Here is a 21,767-nt window from a genome sequence, read left to right on the forward strand (position 1 = left end):
ACACCCGCTCTTTTTGGGCCACTCAGTTGGGGGTTCCAGCTGGGTCTCTCCTTCACTTGGCACAGCATGCCAGGGCTGTGCTATCTAATACAGTAGCCACTAGCCATATCCAAATTTAAATTATTAAAACCAAAATTTCATTTCCTTAGTTACACTAGCCACACCTCGGGTGTTCAGTAGCCACATGTGGTTACTGGCTGCCGTGCTGAACGGCACAGGTGTGACCTGTTTCTATCTCTGCAGAGTTCTGTTGGATAATCCTGTAGAGCAATGGTTCTCAACTGGGGGCAGTTTTGCCTCCCAGGGGACATTGGACTTTGTTCAGGGACCTTTTTCATCGTCCTAACTTGGGGAGCGGGTGCTACTGGCTCCTGGTTATAGTAGGTAGAGGCCAGAGATAGGGTTGGTGGGGGAAATTCAGGCCATGGGCTTTGTCTCATCCTCTGGCTGTGAAAGTGCTTCTCCCCAGGTCCCTCTGGTAGTCGGCCCCAGAGGCAGCCCAGGCCAGACTAGGCCTAGAAGTAAAAGTGGAGGTTTCCATTACCCCCTCCCTGACTCTCCAGGAACCCCTGATGGGATTGCTAATGGACCTTCAACAGAGAAAAGAAAACCAGATTTGCCAGCTGGTTTCAGGAAGGAACCTCTATAAATGCCAGGCAAACTGTAGACAGCTTATATAAGGTCGCCAAGCCTTGGTCACATCACCCAAAGAAGTTCAGGTTTTAAATATTAGATATAAAAACTGTTGGCAGAGGTCTCACCAGGGGACCAAACACAGCGCTTCCTTTCAGGAACTCTCCAGTGTGTGGGAGATTGTTTTAATCACAGCCCTGCTTCTGCCAGGACCCACGAGGGGTATCAGAGAAAGCCGAGGAGGGTTCCTGCCCTTAGGAGCTTCCTGCCCTGCCAGGGCTCCTTGGCATTTGCTAGGGGAAACGTTAGGGTGAATGAGTGAATAGTCTGAGTTATTTAGTGTCTCAGAAGTTAACAAAACATGTTTCCCACCCCGCCCCCCTTCCTTTTTTTGAAGTGTGTGAAAACCCAGGCCTTAGCCCTTGGCTCCCAGGACATTTGACAGAGTAAATGAAAATGAAAGAACAAAGCCCATAGGGCTGATGAATCAGATCAAGTGACATCCCTCTGAAACCAGAAAAACGGGCTTGGGCCTGCCGGACATGTGGGCCAGGTCACTGCCAAGGAAAGGTAGCTGCTTCAGTGGAGTCGGGATGGGCACTGGGAAGGATTGGCTCATCGCATACGCTTCAGATTACTCTTGAGGTAAAGATACTGACCCCAGGAAGCTCCCTAACAACGACTGTAACCTGGGAGGGTAGTCGGAAAAGGATGGACTCAGCCTGGGGAAGAGCTCAGAGGGAAGAGTTCAAGCAGGGGCCCAGAGTGGGAGGCTCACCTGGACCCCTGGTTAGAACTCCCTAGGAGCCAGAGGAGCCTCATGCCGTGAGGGGGGACGTGGCAGAGCTGAGACGGAGGATGGAGCCCCAGAACAGGGCCATTACCAAACTGGGAATGTTTCTTAGCCCTTGGCACAATCTTTACTTCTGCGAACTGACAGGCAGTTTGGTAGTTAGGGAAAATAGGGGAATTAGATTTTCAGGAAGCAGCCTTCCAGATTGCAGAATAGAAGATGAACTGGGATTTTTTTTCTTTTTTTTTTTTTTTTAAGATTTTAGTTATTTATTTGAGGGAAGCGAAAGAAAGCAAGAGCATGAATGGGGTGAGGAGCAGAGAGAGAAGCAGACTCCTCACGGAGCCCAATGCAGACGGATCCTGGAACTCCAGGATCATGACTTGACCTGAGGGCAGATGCTCAACTGACTGAGCCATTCAGGCACTACTCCCACGCCTTTTTAAGATTTTATTTATTTATTTATTTGACAGCACACAAGCAGAGGGAGAGGGAGAAGTAGGCTCCCCACCAAGCGAGGACCATGATGCGGGGTTCAATCCCAGGACCCTGGGATCATGACCTGAGTTGAAGGCAGATACTTAACTGACTGAGCCACCCAGGGGCCCCTGAACTGGGATATTCTTAAGTTGCAAATTATTCATGGTGGTTGGGAAGCTCTTAGAGATGAATGGCAATGGCCCCCAGGAGGAAAAGAAGGCAGTGACCAGAAGCCAATGTCTACCTGGGAAGGTCTCTGTTGAAGGAGATGGGAAACTGTTAAATGGAAACAAGGACATATAACCAAAGATGGAGTTAGGAGCGTGGCCCAGAGCCCACCAGAGTGAGCCGAAGCTTGCACTGAAACTCAGTATGACCAACAGGGTTGTTATGTATATTTGGGAAAAGAAACCAGACCTGGTCTTGGAGGCCAGTGGTATAATGTTAGGAGGGAACAGAAGGAAACAAGAGAGACTCTTGTGTCCCATTTTGTTTCCATCTTTTGGGCTTGAAAGAGCAGGACAAATGTTGATAGGAGGAACTTGAACCCAGGTTGGGTGATTCATCACCTGGGCCAATTTCTGTCTGGTGGTGGGCCTACAGGATGTGTGGGAAACAGCAGAGGACTTGGGAGCTGGAGATGACTAATGTCATGACTTTTTGATAAAAGGTAAAGAAAAAAAATATAAATAAAAAAATAAAAGGTAAAGGAGGTGGGCTCCTCAGATTACCATAGAGGAGATTTGGGAACACTTAGGAAAGCTCTCAGCAGGTGGTTGTCACTGGGGCTTGATATGGCTCATTGGGAACAAGGCCTAACAACTTCAGTTTATTTATTTGGACATCAGAATACTCTGGATTGAGGTGAGGCCTTCAGTAGAGTCTTGGGACATCCCCCTGGACCACCTGATGGTGATGTCTGTGGGTTTATAAGCAATGGAAGATCCCAGTTTAAAGGGTTTGTTCTTGATTCCTTCCCAACTCCTACCCCCACCCTGTGGACCTCAGGGAAGAGCTCCACTCTGAACCTTGTTCTGTCTGTGGTTTGGATTCATGTCTCAGGGTGGGGGTGGGGGGCTGTGGATGGTGGTGCTGGCTGAACAGGACTGAGATCTTAGGGGCTCTCTGTGGGCCCCCTCTGGAAAGTGGAATTTACCAGGGAAATGTGACTTGCTGCATTCAGGACCAGGAAAGTAGCTGTGCAGGTACAGGCTGGGGTTTGTGGCTTAGCAGCAACATGGTGAGAAGAACTCTTTTGACTTTGCTGATTGCAAACCCCATATATCTCAGCAGGAGGATGTGGCTTCCGGAAGAGCTGGTGTGGGCTCTGGCTCCACAGACAGACACTCAGCAGGTACCAGGGACGTGATGCTCTGGGTCCCCTGAGTGACTGAACGACACCAGGCAAGCAGAAGAGATGCCTCCTGTCTCTTGAGTTCTCCAGCTTTGGGAGATTCCATTCCATTCCTTTTGTGATTTTTCTCACCTTCATTTTTCTGTCTTCTTTTTGCACCTCAGGCAGATTTTGGACCTCTTAAATTGATCTGATTTTTCTCATCTTTTTTTTTTTTTTTTTTCAGGTAAAACAAATATTTAATGGTTGGCTTCTTTCTCTTTTTGTTTTTATTGACTTTATTTTTTTTTTTTTTAAGGTTTGTCTTTGAAAGTTGTTGCTATTTTTTTTTTATTGGTGCTCAATTTACCAACATACAGAATAACCCCCAGTGCCCGTCACCCATTCACTCCCACCCCCCGCCCTCCTCCCCTTCTACCACCCCTAGTTCGTTTCCCAGAGTTAGCAGTCTTTACGTTCTGTCTCCCTTTCTGATATTTCCCACACATTTCTTCTCCCTTCCCTTCTATTCCCTTTCACTATTATTTATATTCCCCAAATGAATGAGAACATATAATGTTTGTCCTTCTCCGATTGACTTACTTCACTCAGCTCTCATCTATTTTTCTAACATCTGTCTTTTCTTTATCTTTCTGTTCTATTTTCTGGAAGATTTCTTCTACACTTATGCTGAGTTTTTTATTTCACTGTTTGTAATTTTATTTTATTTATTTATTTTTAAAGATTTTATTTATTTATTCATGAGAGACAGAGAGAGAGGCAGAGACACAGGCAGAGGGAGAAGTGGGCTCCAGCAGGGAGCCTGACATGGGACTGGATCCCGGGTCTCTGGGATCACGCCCTGGGCCGAAGGCGGAGCTGAACTGTTGAGCCACCAGGGCTGCCCACTGTTTGTAATTTTAGTGTCCAAGAGTTCTTTTTTGTTCCCTGAATATTCATAAGAAACTTTAGCATCAAAAAAAAAAAAAAAAGAAAAAGAAAAAGAAACTTTAGTGTCTCGTCTTAACTGATCTGCTAATGCTTCCTTTCACTTCCATCTTCCAGAAATGTGTGGACATGTCTTACCTGCTGGTTTCTGGTCTTTGTTTTAATTTAATTTTGTTTTTTGGTCGTCTTCTCTTTGTTCTTGGTTCATATCGTTAAAAAAAAAAAAATCCCTTGAGGAGCCCTGGTGGCCCAGTGGTTTAGCGTAGCCTTCAGCCCAGGGTGTGATTCCAGGGTCCTGGGATCGAGTCCCACGTCGGGCTCCCTGCATGGAGCCTGCTTCTCCCTCTGCCTGTGTCTCTGCCTCTCTCTCTCTCTCTCTCTCTCTCTGTGTGTGTGTGTGTGTGTCTGACGTGAATAAATAAATAAAATCTTAAAAAATAAATCCCTTTTATTTTAGTGAGATTTTGGGAGGAAGCAGAGTTGAATCTACCTTATTAAACTGAAAGTTTATTCTTTTGCTTAACATTTATATATCCTTTTTTACCTTTTTAAAAAAGATTTATTTATTTATTTGAGAGAGCAGGAGTGGGGGTGGGGAGGGGTAAAGGGAGAGGGAGGAGCAGACCCTGCTGAGCAGGGGAACTGGCTGGAGGGCTCAATCCCAGGACCCAAGATCATGACTGGAACAGAAGGCAGATGCTTAATTGACTCAGGCACCCCACCTTTTTATTTCTTAATATTTTAAGTAATCTCTACACCCAGCGTAGGGCTCGAACTCACAACCCCAAGATTGAGAGTCGCACGCTTCATTGTCTGAGCCAGCCAGGTGCCCCAGTGTATCCTCATGTTTTAAATGTGCCTTTCCAGACACATTTTGATGTGATCGGTGGATTATAAAGATCCAGTATGAGAGCCTGAGTTCTGATCAGGTATTTTAGCTCATTATGTGTTACTATAGTTGCTATTCTGTTAGGACTTCACTTGTGCCTTCTTGTTGAATGCTTTCTACTTGTCACGTGTTCTCTCTGCTGCTCTTTTTTCCCCATTCCAATCCTTTATTGTCTAGATTGAGTTTCCTGCTGGTTTGAAAGTCACCTGCCCTGCTTAGCTCTAACTGGCCATTGCCATGTTTTTCCTGGTCTCTGTCTTGTATCTGGAGGGCCTCAGCCCTGCCCTGCCTCCCTCTGCTCCCCTACCTGCGCTGGTCCCGTGTCCACTCCAGCCCTGTCTGTCGTCCTTGCTCAGAGCTGTCCTGGAGGGAGTGTAGCTTGAGTGACCTTTAAACAGGTCGCTGAGGTCGGAGGGTGCAAGTCCTGGGGTGGTGGATTCTGAGGGACGGGACCGGGCTGAGAGCTGTCTTGGAGAGCTCGGAGTCTGGAGTCGTGCGCTCCGCCTCTCTGACACTCTGCGCCCTGGTCCCCACTTGGCTCTTACGTGCTGTGGGGAATGCTGCCGCAGGACAGACGGGGAAGCGGGAGGAGGGGGCCTCAGACGACAGGGAGGGATGGGGCTACTGTGAGTTGGCAGGGGCCCGCCATCCCAAGCCCCATCCCAAGTGGCAGCCTTGCGCGATGCCACCGTTATCAGGTAGGAACGCGGGCCCCACGGTGCCAAAGCTTTTAGTTTTTCAAGAGAAGCCAGGAAATTGGATTTTCTGTGTGAAATCTCCCGATCTGTATATATTGGCTCGAAAATGTTTATAACCTCAGGAAGGCCAAGTGGCACGTCTGCAGGCTGGATCTGGCCTCTGTGCCACCGTGGTTCCTGCTCTAGCCAGGTGACGATCCTTGCCACCCTTCACTCTCCTGTCTCCTGGAGGAATGTCCCTCCCAGACCTGTGATTTTCTACCCCCTTCCCCTCTCGGCCGCCTCCTCGGAGCTCTTCCACTCGGCCAGCTTGTCAGTTCAGCGTCTCATTCTGCAGATGATGGCCCGGCCTAGTGCTGCGCGGCCTTGGCTCCTGGGCGGCCCAGCCTCCCCGCGGGCACGATGGATTCCTTGTGGATGACGAGCGTGAAAGTGAATTTCATTGCTGCTCCGCGAGCGTCAGGCCCTCGGCTTTGGGTTTCCTGGAGTCTGTCTGCCGCCAGAGCCCACGAGGCCCTGTTCCTAGAAGTACAGAGGGGACTCTCGCTGAGGCCGGAGGCGGCCACCGCGCCAGGCCCGGCTGCCCCTGCGTGGCCTGCAGAGGGCAGGGTTGGGGCGCGCATCAGAGCTCAGGACCTGCGAGCCTTGGCGGCCCCTCCTGCCACCCCTCCTGCCTTCCGTGGCCCTCTGGCCCTGCATTCCTTCCCGTCTGCCTCTGCCTCTTGGCCTGAGTGGCAGGAGCCTGCTGCTTTATATGCGCTGGGCAGTTGGGTGACTCATTCTTCCGCAGCCCCTCAGGGAAGTGAAACGGCCACATCTGCTGGGGCCTGACCTTTGGGTGACAGCGGAAGTAGCTGTGCAAACAGGAGGCTCACTGCCAGGGAGGGAGAAGCCTTTTCCAGAGCCAGGCCATGCAGAAAGCACTTGCCTGTCCTGGCCCCGTGTGGCTTCCAGGCCAGTGGCTCTGGTAACAGTTTCCTTTCCCTCTCTCCCCCGCCCGCCTGTTTTTTTCTCTGTGACAGCTGGAAGTAGCAGTGGTCACAACTGAGAGAGCCAAACATTTCTACAGCCCCCAGGACATTCCCGTCACTCTCTACAGCGACGCTGATGAATGGGAGGTCAGTGCGCGGGGGGGCCCCACGGCCGAGTTCCATCGTGTTTCTACCAACAGGACAGGAGTGGCCTCTCTGCAGCCCGTGGTCCTGGAGGCCAGAGCAGACGGGCCAGGCTCAAGTCAGTGGTCAGGGCCCTCTGGGCAGAGGCAATGAGGAAAACATCTGTCTAGCTTCTGGCCTGCAGGAGGCCGGGAGACTCCTCCCACCCCAGGCAGAGCTCAGGCCTGGCTGGTTGCCTCCGGTTGAGTGTCCTTGTACTTATCGGGGCTGATGAAACCGCAGAGGAGCTCTGTTCCCACCACCCTTGTCCACGTGGCTCCCAGTGTCAGGGCTGTCGAGATGCCTCGCTTCCCATGGACGTGGGCCCTGCTTCTGCTCCCCCGAAGAGGGGCAGGCCCCGGCCGATTCACCAGACATCGAGTGTGGGCCTCACAGGGGTGCCCTGCCAGGCATTTTTAAACACTCTCAGCCTAGAACATTTCTGGCTGGCCCGTTCCCCTACCCCACCCCCTCCATTCTCACCGCCCCAGAGCCCTTCCACTGGCTTGGACAACCCAAGCATCCGCCTCAAGCAGACAGGCCAGGAGTTCCCTGCCAGATGTCAGTTCTCTTGAAAACCAAACCATAAAGGGAATAGCTCGGAGAGACAAGGGGCGTTTGTTTCCTCAGGCCTGCTTTCTCTCAGGCTCTTGGCTCCACCGCCAGTGCTCACCAGCTTAGCAGTGAGAGGAACAGCGGTGGACGTGGGCAGGCATCGCTCAGGGGGTCTCCCTCTGTTTCTGACTTAAGCATACCTGGCCCGTGTCGCGCACCCCCCCCACACACACACTGAGAGAGTAGCAGCTCAATGACTCTGTTTCCTTCCCTCTGCCAGATGTGGAAGTGCCGATCCGACCCCGTTCTCCACATTGACCTGCGGAGGTGGGCAGACCTCATGCTGGTGGCTCCTCTTGATGCCAACACCCTGGGGAAGGTGGCCAGTGGCATATGTGACAACTTGCTTGTGAGTGACTCTGCCCTCCTCCCTCCCTGGGCCTCCCTCCCGGTTTGCTGAGCTGCAGACTGCCTTTGTGCAGGGTTCTTGCCTTGGAATTCTTTTTATGGTGGGCTGATTTGCTCAGAACACAGTCCTCCTGGATCCCCTACCCTCCTCCTGGTCTCACCTATGTTCTGGCAGGTGGGCAGGTGAATGGGCTCGGCTTGTGTATGCTCTCTGAGGGCATGCACCTCTCACCTGCTCCTTGATGCTCAGCTCCTCTCCCTTTGTCATTGGCTGCCCTTGATGAGCTCTTCTGTTGGTCTCCTTGCCCAGCCCCCTTGCCTGCCCCCTCTTAGCTCTGCCTTCTCCCCAGGATCTGGATATCCACATGGGCAATCTGATAAGAGTGTTTACTTCCTCATGGATCTCTTATGCACACTTATCTCTCCTGTAGCATTGGCCACAAGGCAGAAATGTGGTTTTCCTGTGTGTTAGGGAAGGCTTAGAGGGGACGGGAGGAGAAAGACTGGGTGAGGCATGCCAGCCGGTGAATGGTGGAGGAGAGGAGCAGAAGTCCAGCTGCACAAAGTGGGGATTGTTTTAGGCCTAAGGAACCTCCAGGAAGCTGTTGTCCTAAAAGGTCTTGTTTATCTGATCATCCTGGGAGGAGCTAGGTGTGTGATCTCTCTTCTCCCTCCCTCTCCATTATTACCCTGCTTCCCTCATACATTGAGCTTTTCTCTAACATGAATTGGGCCCCATGCTGAGGGACACACAGGACACAGGAGCTCATGGTCTGGAAGGAGAGGGTTTCTGGTGACCCGTACAGGTGAGAAGGGAGTATGCTGTGCTGTGTGGTACAGTCTTAAATCACCCCAGTTGGTCCTTTGACCATGGAGTCACCACTTTGCACAGTGCTGAGCATTTAGTAAGTTCAATAAATACTTACTGTATATATAATAAGGTAATTAGTTACTCTACTTTGGCAAAGAGCAAGGACTTTTTCGGAGTTTAATAGGATCAAGAAAAAGAAAAAAAAAATAGGATCAAGAAGTGAATAATGAAGCTGGGTCCCAATTTTGGGGGTCAGATAGGAGCTTAGTCTTGTATGCTTGTTGATGGGTGTGTAGGGCACTTCTCAAAGAACCTGCTAGGGATTGAAACATCACTTGAATAAGAGTACAGGGTGACCAGAAGAAGGGCAGCACACAGACTGTATAGCCAGGAGCAGGGGGAGGGGAGTACAGGGAAGGCGAGCTTAGTGGCAGCGTTATCCTGAAGGCTTCCCAGTGAGGTGGGTGCATGGCTGACAGGGCAGCTGGAGCAGGTGAGGCTCCTGGCCACTTTGATCTCAGTAGGTCTGACTTGTGCATGACCTGCACCATCTCACCAAATTTCTAGGCTTTCCACTGGCTGGTCAGAACCAGCTGATGTGATGAAGCACACTGCCATCTAGGAATTATGCCCCGGGCTGCGCTGGCTCTCTGAGGGCTCCTTTCTTTCCCTCCAAAGCTCTGCTTCCCTTTTTTCCCTTCAAAGCTGCCCCCACTCCCTGAATTCTTCGGGATTCCCTCCTCCTGAGTGGGCTGAGCAGTGGAACATGTTCCTATGACCAATCTCCAGGCCATTTGCCTCAAAAGGTTTCCTTTGAAGGCCCAAATATTTCAAGGAATTACAAATCTCATAAAGTTTAAGCTTTAAGTCATCATCTTCACTCCACGGCTCTGTCCTTACTCAAAAGATGTTTTGTCTTTTTATTCTTGGAAAGAGCACCCTGCTGCCCCTTGCTTTCAGATCTCCCGTCCCAGTGCCCAGAACTTGGGTGCCAGTAGAGCAGTGTGCTGGGTGTGAACCTGTGCGCCAGGCCTCTGGGCCCTCAGCCTGGGTGACGTGCATCTCCATCTGCCCTCTGGCCCACGCGGGCCCTAGCCCCTTCTTTGTGCTAAATAGCCGAGCAGAAGGGTGCCTGGCTAGCTCCGTCAGTAGAGCATGCAACTCTTGATCTCTGAGTTGTGAGTTTGAGTCCCACACTGGGTGTAGAGATTACTTAAAAAAAAAAATAAAAAATAAATAAAAAAAAAAAAGAGAGAGAAAAAAAGAAGCCAGGAGATCCAGAAAGAGGAGTAACTTCCTTGGGTCACCAGTGTAGCTGGGAGCTGGTCTCCTGCTCGGGATCTAGGTCTTCTTTCCGCCAGGCAGCTTCCCAGGGCAGAGCCTGAGGTACAGAACAGAGCGTTGGCCAAACAGATGTGACCGTGGGAACTGCTGCCTCCTCTCATCCCTCCCGCTGCCAGAAGGTTCAGAGGAGCTGTGGTTTGTCTGGAAGCGCTGAGCTTGGCATGAGATGGGAAAAGCTAGAGAGGCATGGGTCATGGAGGTATTGGGTTTGTCCTCTGGTTGGTGTGCTTTGCTCTGAAGACACTTAGAAACCCTAACCCCCACCCTGACCCCCACCCCCACACTGCACACGAAGCCAGGGGGGCTCTTCTAGGTACGTTCGTGACTTTTGCAGAAGCGGCAGGTGGCACAGGGCCAAGAGGAAGTGTGCCTGAAACTGTCCACTCAGCCTGGTTGCCAAATTGAGAGGACTTGGTGGGAAACAGACGCTGGTGTCTGGGGCTACACGGGTAGCCAGATCCTGAGGCTCTGTGCTGTTCCACTTCCTTCCTGTCCCCGGGAGAGAATGGGGGCACCGAGAGGGGCGGGCATCGGCTTTGGTCCATCCAAGCCATTGTTTTCTGGGCTCTCCCCTCTTTTCCCAGATGGGCTGCTTCAGGGAAGGGATGTGCTAACCACTGTCTCCTCAAGGGGCCCACAGCTGGAGCGAGGAGCCGGAGTAGTCAGGGCACAGAGGAGCACCTCCTGGCCCCAGGAGCCTATGCCTGGGGAGTAATAGGAGCTAATGCTTCTGGAGCCCGTCCTGGATACCAGGCCCTGTGTGAAGAGCTTTAAGCCTTTTCAGCCCATGCCCCACAGTCATCCAGTGAGGGAGGCTTTTGCAGGGAAGAAGCTGGCCTCCAAGCTTCCCAGTTCTCCCAGCTAGTAGTAACAGTAGATGGCAGAGTCAGGATTTGAACCCAGGTCTCTGTGATTCTGCCACCCACTGAGCTGGGAGGTCCCTTTCACACTCCTCTGGTGTGTGACTTGGTGGGATGGCTGGAACTCGGGAGGTAGTGAGGCTGTGTGCTATGGTGGAAGATGGCAGGGCCGGTGTGCAGTGCCCTGATCTTTGTCTCCGTGGGACCTTGGGGAGCACAGCTCTCCCGTCTTTGAAACAGGCAGCCCCTCTTCACAGGGTTGCAGCGGGGTGTGTGGGATACTACATATGAGAGGGGTTTTGTCATGTGGAAGGTGTCCTCACTGCCAAGGTTTAGTTGGCCTTGGGCAGCCCGGGTGGCTCAGCGGTTTAGTGCCGCCTTCAGCCCAGGGTGTGATTCTGGAGACCTGGGATTGAGTCCCACGTCGGGCTCCCTGCATGGAGCCTGCTTCTCCCTCTGCCTGTGTCTCTGCCTCTCTCTCTCTCTCTGTGTCTCTCATGAATAAATAAAATCTTTGGAAAAAAAAAAAAGAGGGAAAACCTTTAAAAAAAAAAAAAAGCTTTAGTTGGCCTTGAAGTAGGGCTGGTGTTGGGGTAGAGGGGTCCCCACCCCATGAGTGGTCTGGGCCTTTGCTTTGGGGGTAACTGCAAAGCTTGACCTCTGCTCCCCTGGCCGGTTTCTCTCTCTGAGGTGTGTCTCACAGTGGAGAGGCCTTGTGCTCCAGCTCGGAGAGCGCTTTCTGCACAGGAGTAGGGGTCTGTGTGGATGTGGCTGGGCCATTGCAAGTGTTGGTAGAGACCCTCCTGTGGGTAGGCCCTGTGCTGGCAGCTGTAGGGACATGGAGGGGATGAGGAGATGAGAGATGCAGGGACACAGACAAGTAGCACCCAGTCCTCCTAAGCCCATGGCTGGCTGTGACCCAGAGGATGGGGGGCAGGATTTGGGAGCATTGGAGAGGGCTGGCCAGGAGAGGAGCTTGGGAGCACTTACCCGTCCCACCCTGGCCCTTCTTCACAGACCTGCGTCATCCGGGCCTGGGACTGCCGCAAGCCCCTGCTCTTCTGCCCAGCGATGAACACCGTCATGTGGGAGCATCCCATCACTGCGCAGCAAGTCGGCCAGCTCAAGGCCTTCGGCTATGTTGAAATACCTTGCGTTGCCAAGAAGTTGGTGTGTGGAGACCAAGGTGGGCATCTGGGCAGGCCCACAGCCCATCCTCACAGCCCAGGGTACCAGAAGGGCTCAGCCCTGGGGTCAGATCTGGATCTACATCCCAGCCTGTTGTGACCTCAGGGAAAGCTTGAGTGTATGTCGAGTGTCTGGTGTCCTTGGCATGTAGCCCATATGCAGTTCATGGTGGCTACTGTTACTGTTCCGGGGCCTGTCCTGTGGGTGGCTTGGAAGGGATATGATGGGTCATAAGATATAAGATATGAGTTGGCTCTTGCAGAGATGGTCCTGGCCTCCAAAGCGCTGGGCTCTGGGTGGAGCACTCAGGGGAGCATTGAGCAGGGTGGGTGGGGGATGGGCCCCTGCCTCAGTCTATGAGCCACAGCAGAACCTTGCCTCCTAGGTCTAGGGGCCATGGCCGAGGTGGGCACCATTGTGGACAAAGTGAAAGAAGTCCTCTTCTGGCATGGTGACTCTCAGGAGAGTTGAAGCTGGGATCTCTGGCTTGTGTATCCCTCTGTACTGAGTGTGTTTCCAGGCCAATCTGTGAAGAAGGTGGACATTGGCAAAATACAGTGAAGACTTCTGTGATTGCTGGGTAGGGGTTTGGCCTGGGCCTGCTCCAGAGCCTCCCCGGGGGCCTGACTTGCCTCAGGTTCAATTAGACCAAAGGCCCAGGTCCCAACTTCTTTCCAACTAGAGATGCCTGCTTTCCAGAACCCGCTCACCTTTCCCCAGGATTGGCACAGCAAGCTGCTGTATGTCCCCGTGCTCTGGGAAGGTCGCAGAAACCTCGATTCTCCCTTATTCCTGGGAGCCACTTCAGCTCCGTGGGGGGCTGCCCGGGTGCCATGCTTGCAGAGTCAGGGAAGCCTGGAACTGGCAAGACGCCGAGATTCTCCACAGGCCATGCTGTGAGGTCAGGGGTACGTGGGAATAGAGAAGAGTGACTTGTGGGAGACTGTCCTTCCTTTACCTCAGTTTGTAGTCTTGGAGATCAGGGGCATTGCTTGGTGTGGCTGGGGAAGGGTTGGGGTGGACAGCTGACCAGCGTATCTTCGAGCTACTATCAAATGGTTGTTAAGGGCAGAGGGCACCGAGGCAGGGGGACCCTAGTTCAAATCCTATCTCTGGGGACATCCAGGGGGCTCAGCGGTTAGGCGCCCACTTTCAGCCCAGGGCATGATCCTGGAGTCCTGGGATCGAGTCCCACATCGGGCTCCCCGCAGGGAGCCTGCTTCTCCCTCTGCCTGTGTCTCTGCCTCTCTCTGTGTCTCTCATGGATAAATTAAAAAAAAAAAAAAAATCCTAGCTCTGTTACGTGCTAGCAGTGGGACCGTGGCTCAGGGCTCAGCCTTTCTCTCACTTTCCTCATCTCAATTATCCTGCCTTCATGGACTTGTTGAGAGGATTAAATGAGATTATGTGTGCAAGATCCCTACCCCACTGCCTCTTACTTAGTAAATGTCAAATAAAGGGAAGTTAAAGCTAAGTATGTATTCACACCAGTGAGCTTTTCTAACATTTACTTAAATAGACCCTCTCATTTTGGGAAAAATAAAATAACCAGCCCTTAGCTGTCGTGGCCTTTATGCAAATGACAGGCAGATAGCCAGCTGGGTTGGAACCTGCCCTGGAATCCAGGCCCCTCGCTTCCCGATGTCCTCATCAGCTTTGTGCACCTGAGACTAGGACCTGGGTGTCTGTGCCTCTCCCTGAGCCCCACCCAACAGCACACATGAAGGTGGGAAGTAAACTCTACAGAGAAACAGTTCTGCCCTAGAAAACCCCATCACCCTGCCTTTGACTTAATTGCAGTTTGGTGGCTGCGGGAGGGAGGGGCTTATTCGCCTATTTGGAGCTGAGGTTGGGGGCTGGCTTGCTGCCTTCCAGGCCAGGGGTGAGTGAGCACTCCATGCATGCCCTTGGACCACTGAGCGTAGCGGTTACCTTTGAAGGGCACCAGTAAGCCTGTTGACTGGGACCAAGTCTTCCCAAGAGCCTTTATTTCTGCAGCACTTGACTTCATCAAGTGCTTTGGGATAAAGTTGCCTAAGGGCAATAAAGAAAATATAACTAAAATAGTAACATCACAGACCCAACCTCTCTGGCAGGTTTGAGGGTTGGAGCATGAGGAGGGCCTGAATGATTAAAATCCAGAGACCGTCCCAAAGTTCTATTTAAGTGGTTTCCAATGTCCCTCCCCATGTCCACATCTCCCTTTCTTTCCCTCAGCAGCCTGCTAAAGAGTAATGAAACGCTCCAATTTTAAGAAACTGCCACCATTTACTGAGTGCTTATTGTATGAAAGGCTTTGTGCTGGGCACTTTGGGGAGGACAGCTACCCAGCAGAGCTGCTACACCATGCCTGTTCTAGAAGGCCACAGGAGCAGAGACGTTGATAGGCTTCTACCTAATACTTCTGCAGACAGCTGTGGCTCCTCAGAGCTGGCCCGAGACTTGTTGGCTGGAAGGAGAGAGGTCCCCATGGCAAGGGCCAGCTGCAGGCTCCATCCTTAGGCTCCCCCAGGCCATCGCTGCAATCCTTTATCCCTGCTGCCTGTTTTGAATGGGGGTGAGGCTTGAGCTGCTACTGAAGAGCCCAGCTGTCCCCTGAACCCCTGAGGCTGGAGTTAAGAGGAGAGAGGAGTTAGTGTCAAGCTGCACTTACCTGGCCCCAACTGAAGAGGAGTGTTGAGGTGGGAGTGGGAGCCACAGCTTTCCCCACAAGGAGTCAAAGGTCTTAAAGTTGGCAGCATCGAAGTTAGAAGTGTTTTCTCAGAGAATATGGTAGTTTCTCTGACTTTTTAAAAAGATTTTATTTATTTATTCATGAGAGACACAGAGAGAGAGAGGCAGAGACACAGGCAGAGGGAGAAGCAGGCTCCATGCAGGGAGCCCAGTGCGGGACTCGATCCCGGGACTTCAGGATCGCGCCCTGGGCCAAAGGCAGGCGCCAAACCGCTGAGCCACCCAGGGATCCCCCCAGGCTTCTTGTATTAACAAAAAAGGTGTGGGGGTGTAGGAGGGGGCAGTCTTGCTCAGAAAGGAGCTCCTTTCTGAGTAAAACGACGTAGGAGCCATAAAAACAAAGACTAATAAATTTGCTTACAGAAAAATAAACAAATCTGCCTAGCAATAGCCCAAAGGCAAGGTCAAAAGGCAAACAAATGGGAAATTATCTGCAGCTCACATAACAGAGGACTAATACCTCCTAATATATAAAGAGCTATTCATTGACTGGAAAAGGACCAAGAGTACAAAAGAAAAGTGAGCAGAGGATAAGAAATCAAGTCCACATGTATATGTATGCTCGAGTGTGCGCACGCACACACACAGACACCCCACATGGCTCTTAAACATAAAAAGCACTCAACCACATTCATGGGGAGAGGGATGTGAACCAAACTGCACTGCAGCGGAGGTTTCTGTCTGTTAGATTGGTGAGGACGAGGGGACTGGCACCTGCTACTTTGCTAGTAGGACTGCATACAACCTTGCTGGAGAACAATTTGGAAATATCTATCAAAATTACATTTTTATAAATTATGTACTGGGGGCACCTGGGTGGCTCAGCAGTTGAGCATCTGCCTTTGGCTCAGGGCGTGATCCTGGGGTCCCGGGATGAAGTCCCATGTCGGGCTCCCTGTATGGAGCCTGCTTCTCCCTCTGCCTGTGTCTCTGCCTCTCTTTCTCTGTGTCTCTCATGAATAAATAAATGAAATCTTTAAAAAACTTACATATGTACTTTACTCTTAGACCCAGCAATTCTGCTTCCAGGGATTCATCCCACAGATACACTCACACATATGATGTATCTAGTCTGAATAAGGCTATTCATTACAGCATTGTAGGTGGCAGTAAAAGGCCGGGAGCACCTTCACTAACTAACTACCGGAGATTGGTTGCATCAGTTAGGGACTGGAACACAATGCAGCCACAAGAGGAGTGTGAGGAAGCCCTCTAGGTGCCATCCAAGATATGCTGCTAAACAGAAAATGCAAGCTGCAGAACAAATGTCTATTGCATGCTAGTTGGTGTGCAAAAAAAGTGAGGGCTGGAAAGGAGAATGTATTCCTGCTGGCTTGTAGATGCATCAAACACCTATTGAAAAATAAACAAGAAACCAGTCCATTGTTTGCCTCTTGGCAGCAGAACTAGGTGACTGAGAAAGGTGGGAGGCCAGCTTCATTTTAAGTTGTGAGGCAGATGAGTATATTATCTCCCACAAAGGCAGTAAATACACACATTTTATTTTATTATTTTTAAAAGATTTTCTTTATTTATTTGACAGAGAGTGAGAGAGAGCACAAGCAGGGGGAGCGGCAGGCAGAGGAAGAGGAGAAACAGGCTCCCTTCTGAACAGAGAGCCCAACACGGGGCTTGATCCCAGGACCCTGGAGTCAGGACCTGAGCTGAAGGCAGCTGCGTAACTCAATGAGCCACACACATTTTATTTTATTTATTTTATTTTATTTTATTTTATTTTATTTTATTTTATTTTATTTTATTTTATTTTATTATTTTATTTTATTTTATTTTATTTTATTTTATTTTATTTTATTTTATTTTATTTTATTTTAATATTTATTCATTCATGAAAGACAGAGAGAGGCAGAGACACAGGCAGAGGGAGAAGTGGGCTCCATGCAGGGAGCCCGACACGGGACTCGATCCCAGGACCCCAGATCACATCCTGAGCTGAAGGTGGACGCTCAACCGCTGAGCCCCCCTGGATCCCAAGCCACACAAATTTCAAAATGGGTTATTTCTGTCCTTTATCCAGAAGTTCCTAAAAATGACTTGACGGGGGCATCTGGAGATTTCCATTGAGGCCTCTGGAGTAGAAATGGGTCTGGTTTTCTTGTCATGAGCTAATTAATAGAGGAGGAGAGCTTTTGAATACCCCCGAGGGCTACTCATAAGCCTTTGAGACTCCTGATCTCAAGCAGCTGATGGTCTTACGGGAAGATCCAAGGCCTTAAAACAATCAAGTGACCATGAGAATCCAGCGTGCGACTGTGCTAGTCTAAGCTGCGTGGCTCCGAATCGAGTAGTGTGGGTGGGCCTTTGGAGGCCGTAGAACCCGCGCCCATGCTTTCTGGAGGACTGAAGAGTGGACACGGGGGGAAGCCCTGCGGCCGCGTACCTGGTGGGGGACACGTGTGTAGGAACCCGGGCTCCGTGTGCTGGGGACGCCGGAGCTTCAGCAGGGAGCCCAGCGACTGTGCAGTGTGGTGTGGAGGCTCGCTGGGTGGCTCGCGGGACACGTTGGAGGGTCAGGGAGGAAGCCAGATGCTAAGCTGGGGAAGCAAGGTGTGCTGAAGGCCTTGGCCAGCCCCGTGCTTCTGGAGGGGAAGGGGGTGCAAAAGTGAGTGAGAAAATCCGGCATGATTAGAAAGTAGCAGAACCACTGCCCTGTGGCTAGAGGGCGTGGGGCTGGGGGATGCTTAATGACAATTGTGTGTGCGTTGCTGCAAGATTTATTAACAGCCCCTAGTGCCACCCACTAAAAAGAATTTTGCTTCGCTTACCACAGTTTTTTTCTCTCAGGATTGTTTAGTCTGCCCTCATGGTTCCTGGGCATTTTGTGGTGGGGAATTAGGGAAAAAACAGACTGAGCTACAGAACTGGGGAGATGGCAAGAAAGGGGAAGGGAGTCTTAGTTTTTATATTGTGTCTCCTTTGAGTGGCAAATTCCGGTACTGGGTCGAGGGGGAGAAATTAAAGCAAGGAGCCGAGAGCTGATGAACTCTCCAGTAAGGGGCCGAGAGGCCTGAGTGGAGGGGGGCAGCAGAGCCATGTGGGTGGCCAGGAGTTGGGGCTCCATTTGGGACTTGGCTTAAGAGTCTTTGAGCTGCTGAGGGGGTACAAGAAGATGGGGGTGGGGGCTATGGGAGTTTTTAAGGAATGTGGCTGACGATTGTGAGTTGGACACACTTTAGGTTCTTCAGGAGGCTCTTCAGTTCCTTGGCCAGCGTGTGCTTCTCTGAGTGAGACTGCGCAGGGTTCAGCCACCTGGAGCCCTGCTTCTGTTTGGGTCATGTACACGTGTTGGGTGTCCTGCTGAGTTTCCTGGATCTCCTTCTCCCCTCCTAACACCACAGCTGGGTGATGGGGTCAGCTGGAATATTTCAGACGTGACAGTGAGAGTCACTGGCCAGTTCCTCGCCCTGCCCAGGGGCGCCTCTCCTCTGGCTGTTGCAGCAGAACCCGAGCTCCACCCTTATTAGCACTTACCTCGCTGAGGTCCTTTGAGATGCTCTCTCCACCACACACCACCACTACCACCAGATACCTGTTTTGTTTTTTTTAGTCCCAATTTAGTAGCTGCCTCATTACCTTTTTCCTCCCATAGCTTCCTTCACACATACATTGTGGTCTCTAGGGCAGCACAGAAATCTGAAATGTCACGCAAATGCCCCTGAACAAAGAGCCCTGGAATCAGATCCCAGTGACTGACAGCTTGTTTACACCAAGAGCTTCCTGGTGGAACCAAATATTCTACAATATTCAAGGCAGGTTTGGGACTACCTGGGGCAAGGCGAGGAGCAGGCCAGAACTGCCAGTTGTCTAATAGCAAAGGAATGTCAGGAGTGGGTGGGTGCGAGGGCAAGAGGCTCCGAGACTTGGGCTTTGGGGCCTGTGGAGGACATGCTGCTAATCCAGCTATGATCTGGGAGCATGTTTTTGCCTGGTTGCAACAGGCTGGTCTCATGGTGGCTTTATCTGCTGAAGTTTCGTGGTTACCCTTTGCCTGCTGACCCAGATAGCAGGTCCCTGGGGGATTGGAGGCCCAACAAACTCCCTGTGGGTCTCCGGATTCCTGGAAGAGCGGGGAGAGTTCAAAGGTGCCTTCACTCTGTGTGAGTGGGGGCTGAGGCTTCCCGGCTGGCCGCGCAGCAGCGCTTGAGGCCAGAAGGCGAGGCTGGGGCGCCCCTGAGCCTGCAGTGGAGCTCGGGGTGGGGGTGGAGGCCCTTTCTTGCTCTCAGGAAAGAGCACAGCTAGGCAGCTCACTTGTCGCCTGGAACTCCTAAAAGTCACCCCCTCGAGAGGAGAGCAGTTGAGCTCTGGAGCTCCACTCCTGGGAAACTGGCATCATGGGGAGCGGGCATGCTTCTCTCGTGCACCTGGCATGTGCTTTGCATTCTTTATCTCATTTCTTCGTCCTCACCGTCCTTCTGGATAGGCATTGCGATCCCATTAAAATTAAGAACCCGAGGCTCAGAGAGAACTACAAGCCGAGACATGGCCCCTTAGAGGGTGCAGAAATGGGTGCTGCTCTCACGGGCTGGGCCTGAGCTGGGAACACAAAGAGGCGCAGGTAAGCTAACCGAGTATTTTGTCACCCAGAGTGAGCACCTCTGAGAGTAAAAAGGGGACAGTGAACACATCAGGACAACAGGCGTCCACTGGGACTGACCCGGGTGAACCAGGATGTGTGGTCACCCTACCCCGCGAGCACTGCTCAGGGGTAACCGCCAGTGTTTATAATGCAATCCTCATGGCGATCCCTGAGGTGGACATAAGACCCATTTGGCAGATGAGCAAACTGGGGCTTGACTTCCTCAAGATCCCATAGCTTTGAAGTTGGCTTCAAGCCCTGCTGCCTCTCAGGCCCCGAACCTTTGGAGGTGACCAGAGGATGAGAGCAGCTGGAGAAGCAGCTAGAAAGCTCGAGTCTTCGAGTGTGCCAGGCTGTGTGGCAGGCCGTCCCTGCAGTCTCTGGGTGGCCTCTTCCAGGACTGGCATGTGAGCAGTGGCTGAGGAAGGTGAGTGTGTGTGGTGGGGGGCTGAGCAGGGTGGAGGCCCCAAAGGCTTCTGTAGCATTCCCTGAGCTTCCTGGGCCTCCAGGGAGGCAGTGGCCAAGGCAGGCAATTTTGGGGGGGAGAAAACATCTTCACTGAGTTGGCCCATTTCCAGGATTGGTGAATAGGAACACTGAGAGATCTCAGGGCACCTTTCCCAGAGCCAGGACTGGCCCCCCGGGGCTCCCGGGGAGACTGGTAGCCTGGGATGCAGGCATATGCTCGGTTATGGGCAGTGGGTAAGGTCATGCATGGGTGGAGGGTTTGTGAGCCTCCGGGTTATTTCCTTCTGACTTTCACCAGCCAGGCTGGCCTTCCGGGGGGCTGGGAGGTGGCGGCAGATATGGAGGGCCCGGGCCAAAGGTCAGATGGCCTTTGCAGGCCCCTTGACATATTGCATCACAGGTGGATGCGCAGCCTAGGCTGCCAGTCGTCCAGCCAGGCCGTCCGCACCACCTGTTAGCACCCACGCCGGGGTGGGTTGCAGGCAGGCAGGGCTGGCAAAGGGAAGGAAGTCCTTTCCGTTGGGGAGGACCAGTCAGTCTGGGGCACTTCACACAAGTGCAATGGCCTGAGGCCTCTGTAAGCCAATGTTGTATAATCGAAGGCTGATCAGGTTTCTTCATTCATTAAAAAAAAAAAATGAATAGACTTTTACTTTGTAGAGTAGCTTCAGGTTCACTGCAAAACTGTGTGGAAAGTATAGTGAGTTCCCCGGTACCCGAACCCCAACACACGCACAGCCCCTTCCTATTCATTCATCCTTCGAACTCTGTGTCCAGACACTGTCCTGGACCGAGGCCCAGCCCTCACCTCAAGGTACTTCCAGCTTAGTGAAGTAGATGGAAGGGCAGATAGGCCAGCCCGGGAGGGGCTCAGGGATGGAGGTAAGTAGTCCTAGGGTGCCGGAGCGCAGGACAGCCCACTCCCTGCTGGGGCAGCCTGAGGAAGGAGGAGCTCTCCAGGAGGCTCTTTTGGGCTGAATTCTAAGAGGGGGGAGGCATTTAGCAAAGAGGTCAGGGAGGCCGGAGTGGGGGGCAGTGTGTGCAGAGGCCCGGGCCCGCTTTGCATCTGAGCCGGGCTCTGGGTCCGGCTTTGAGGCTGGCTGTGGTAGGTGGAGGCAGGAGGACTCCCTTCCTGCAGAGCCTGAAGCTAAAGGGTTTAGTCGGAGAAGGAAGAGTCCAGGTGGGCCAGAGCCGGCAGGGGGGCTGACTGGCATGGGGGGGCCGGCAAAGGCCCTTGAAAGAGTCTGTGCAGGGCGCGGGGTGGGGGGGCCTCAGTGGCTGAGCGCCCCCAGGGTCCCGGGATCGAGTTCCGCGAGTCCCACGTCGGGCTCCCTGCATGGAGCCTGCTTCTCCCTCTGCCTGTGTCTCTGCCCCTCTCTCTCTCTCTCTCTCTCTCTCTCTCTCTCTCTCTCTCTCTCTCGTCTCTCATGAATAAATAAATAAAGTCTTTAAAAAAATCTGTGAGAACTCAGCTACTGGATTGTGCAACCTGTGGCTTAAATGTGTTCTGAACATGCTTTCGGGGTGTTCCCCGATGCCTCCAGTGCGAGTCCCTTGAGGATGGGCCGTTTTTCTGAGGGTCCACGGGCCGATGCCCCCTCCCCTCTGCCCAGAAATAGCCTTGACCAACAGTCTTGTCCCCCGAAGCAGCGAAGCCGCACCTGGCACAGGTCTGTGCCCAGAAGGGCTTCCTGGGTCCCGTCCGGGTTTCTCCACGTCCTTATCCCTGGGGGTGGTTGTGGGGAAGGGGCGTGAGAGAAGGGAACACCCCTTTCTGACCAAGTGAGCAAGGCACCCAGAGGGCCAGGACTCGACTCCTGTCTGCAGCGAGGCCGAGGCACAGCCGGCGTCCCCGGCCCGAGTCGCCCTGACCGGCGT

General features: G+C 52.3%; 1 protein-coding gene across 16 annotated transcripts in view; it reads left to right on the forward strand.

The window, feature by feature from the left end:
* Nucleotides 1-21,767, forward strand: part of PPCDC (phosphopantothenoylcysteine decarboxylase) — a 43,137-nt gene that overhangs the window by 13,197 nt on the left and 8,173 nt on the right. For 8 of the 16 annotated variants that reach the window (XR_012022968.1, XR_012022963.1, XR_012022962.1 and 5 more), the window contains 3 exons: nucleotides 6,797-6,892; nucleotides 7,764-7,892; nucleotides 11,924-12,092. Coding sequence is in view for 6 of the 16 variants with exons in the window: in XM_072809705.1 (XP_072665806.1) it covers nucleotides 6,797-6,892; nucleotides 7,764-7,892; nucleotides 11,924-12,092; nucleotides 16,375-16,463 (483 nt within the window). In the remaining 10 variants the exon portion in view is untranslated. Of the gene's footprint in view, nucleotides 1-1,085; nucleotides 1,279-2,509; nucleotides 2,577-3,196; nucleotides 3,261-6,796; nucleotides 6,893-7,763; nucleotides 7,893-11,923; nucleotides 12,093-12,479; nucleotides 15,816-16,370; nucleotides 16,543-21,767 lie in introns of those variants that run through there. The other 8 variants (XM_072809706.1, XM_072809707.1, XM_072809708.1 and 5 more) reach the window with 6 other exon arrangements.

The sequence above is a fragment of the Canis lupus genome, chromosome 32, assembly GCF_048164855.1.
Source record: "Canis lupus baileyi chromosome 32, mCanLup2.hap1, whole genome shotgun sequence".
NCBI lineage: Eukaryota > Metazoa > Chordata > Mammalia > Carnivora > Canidae > Canis > Canis lupus.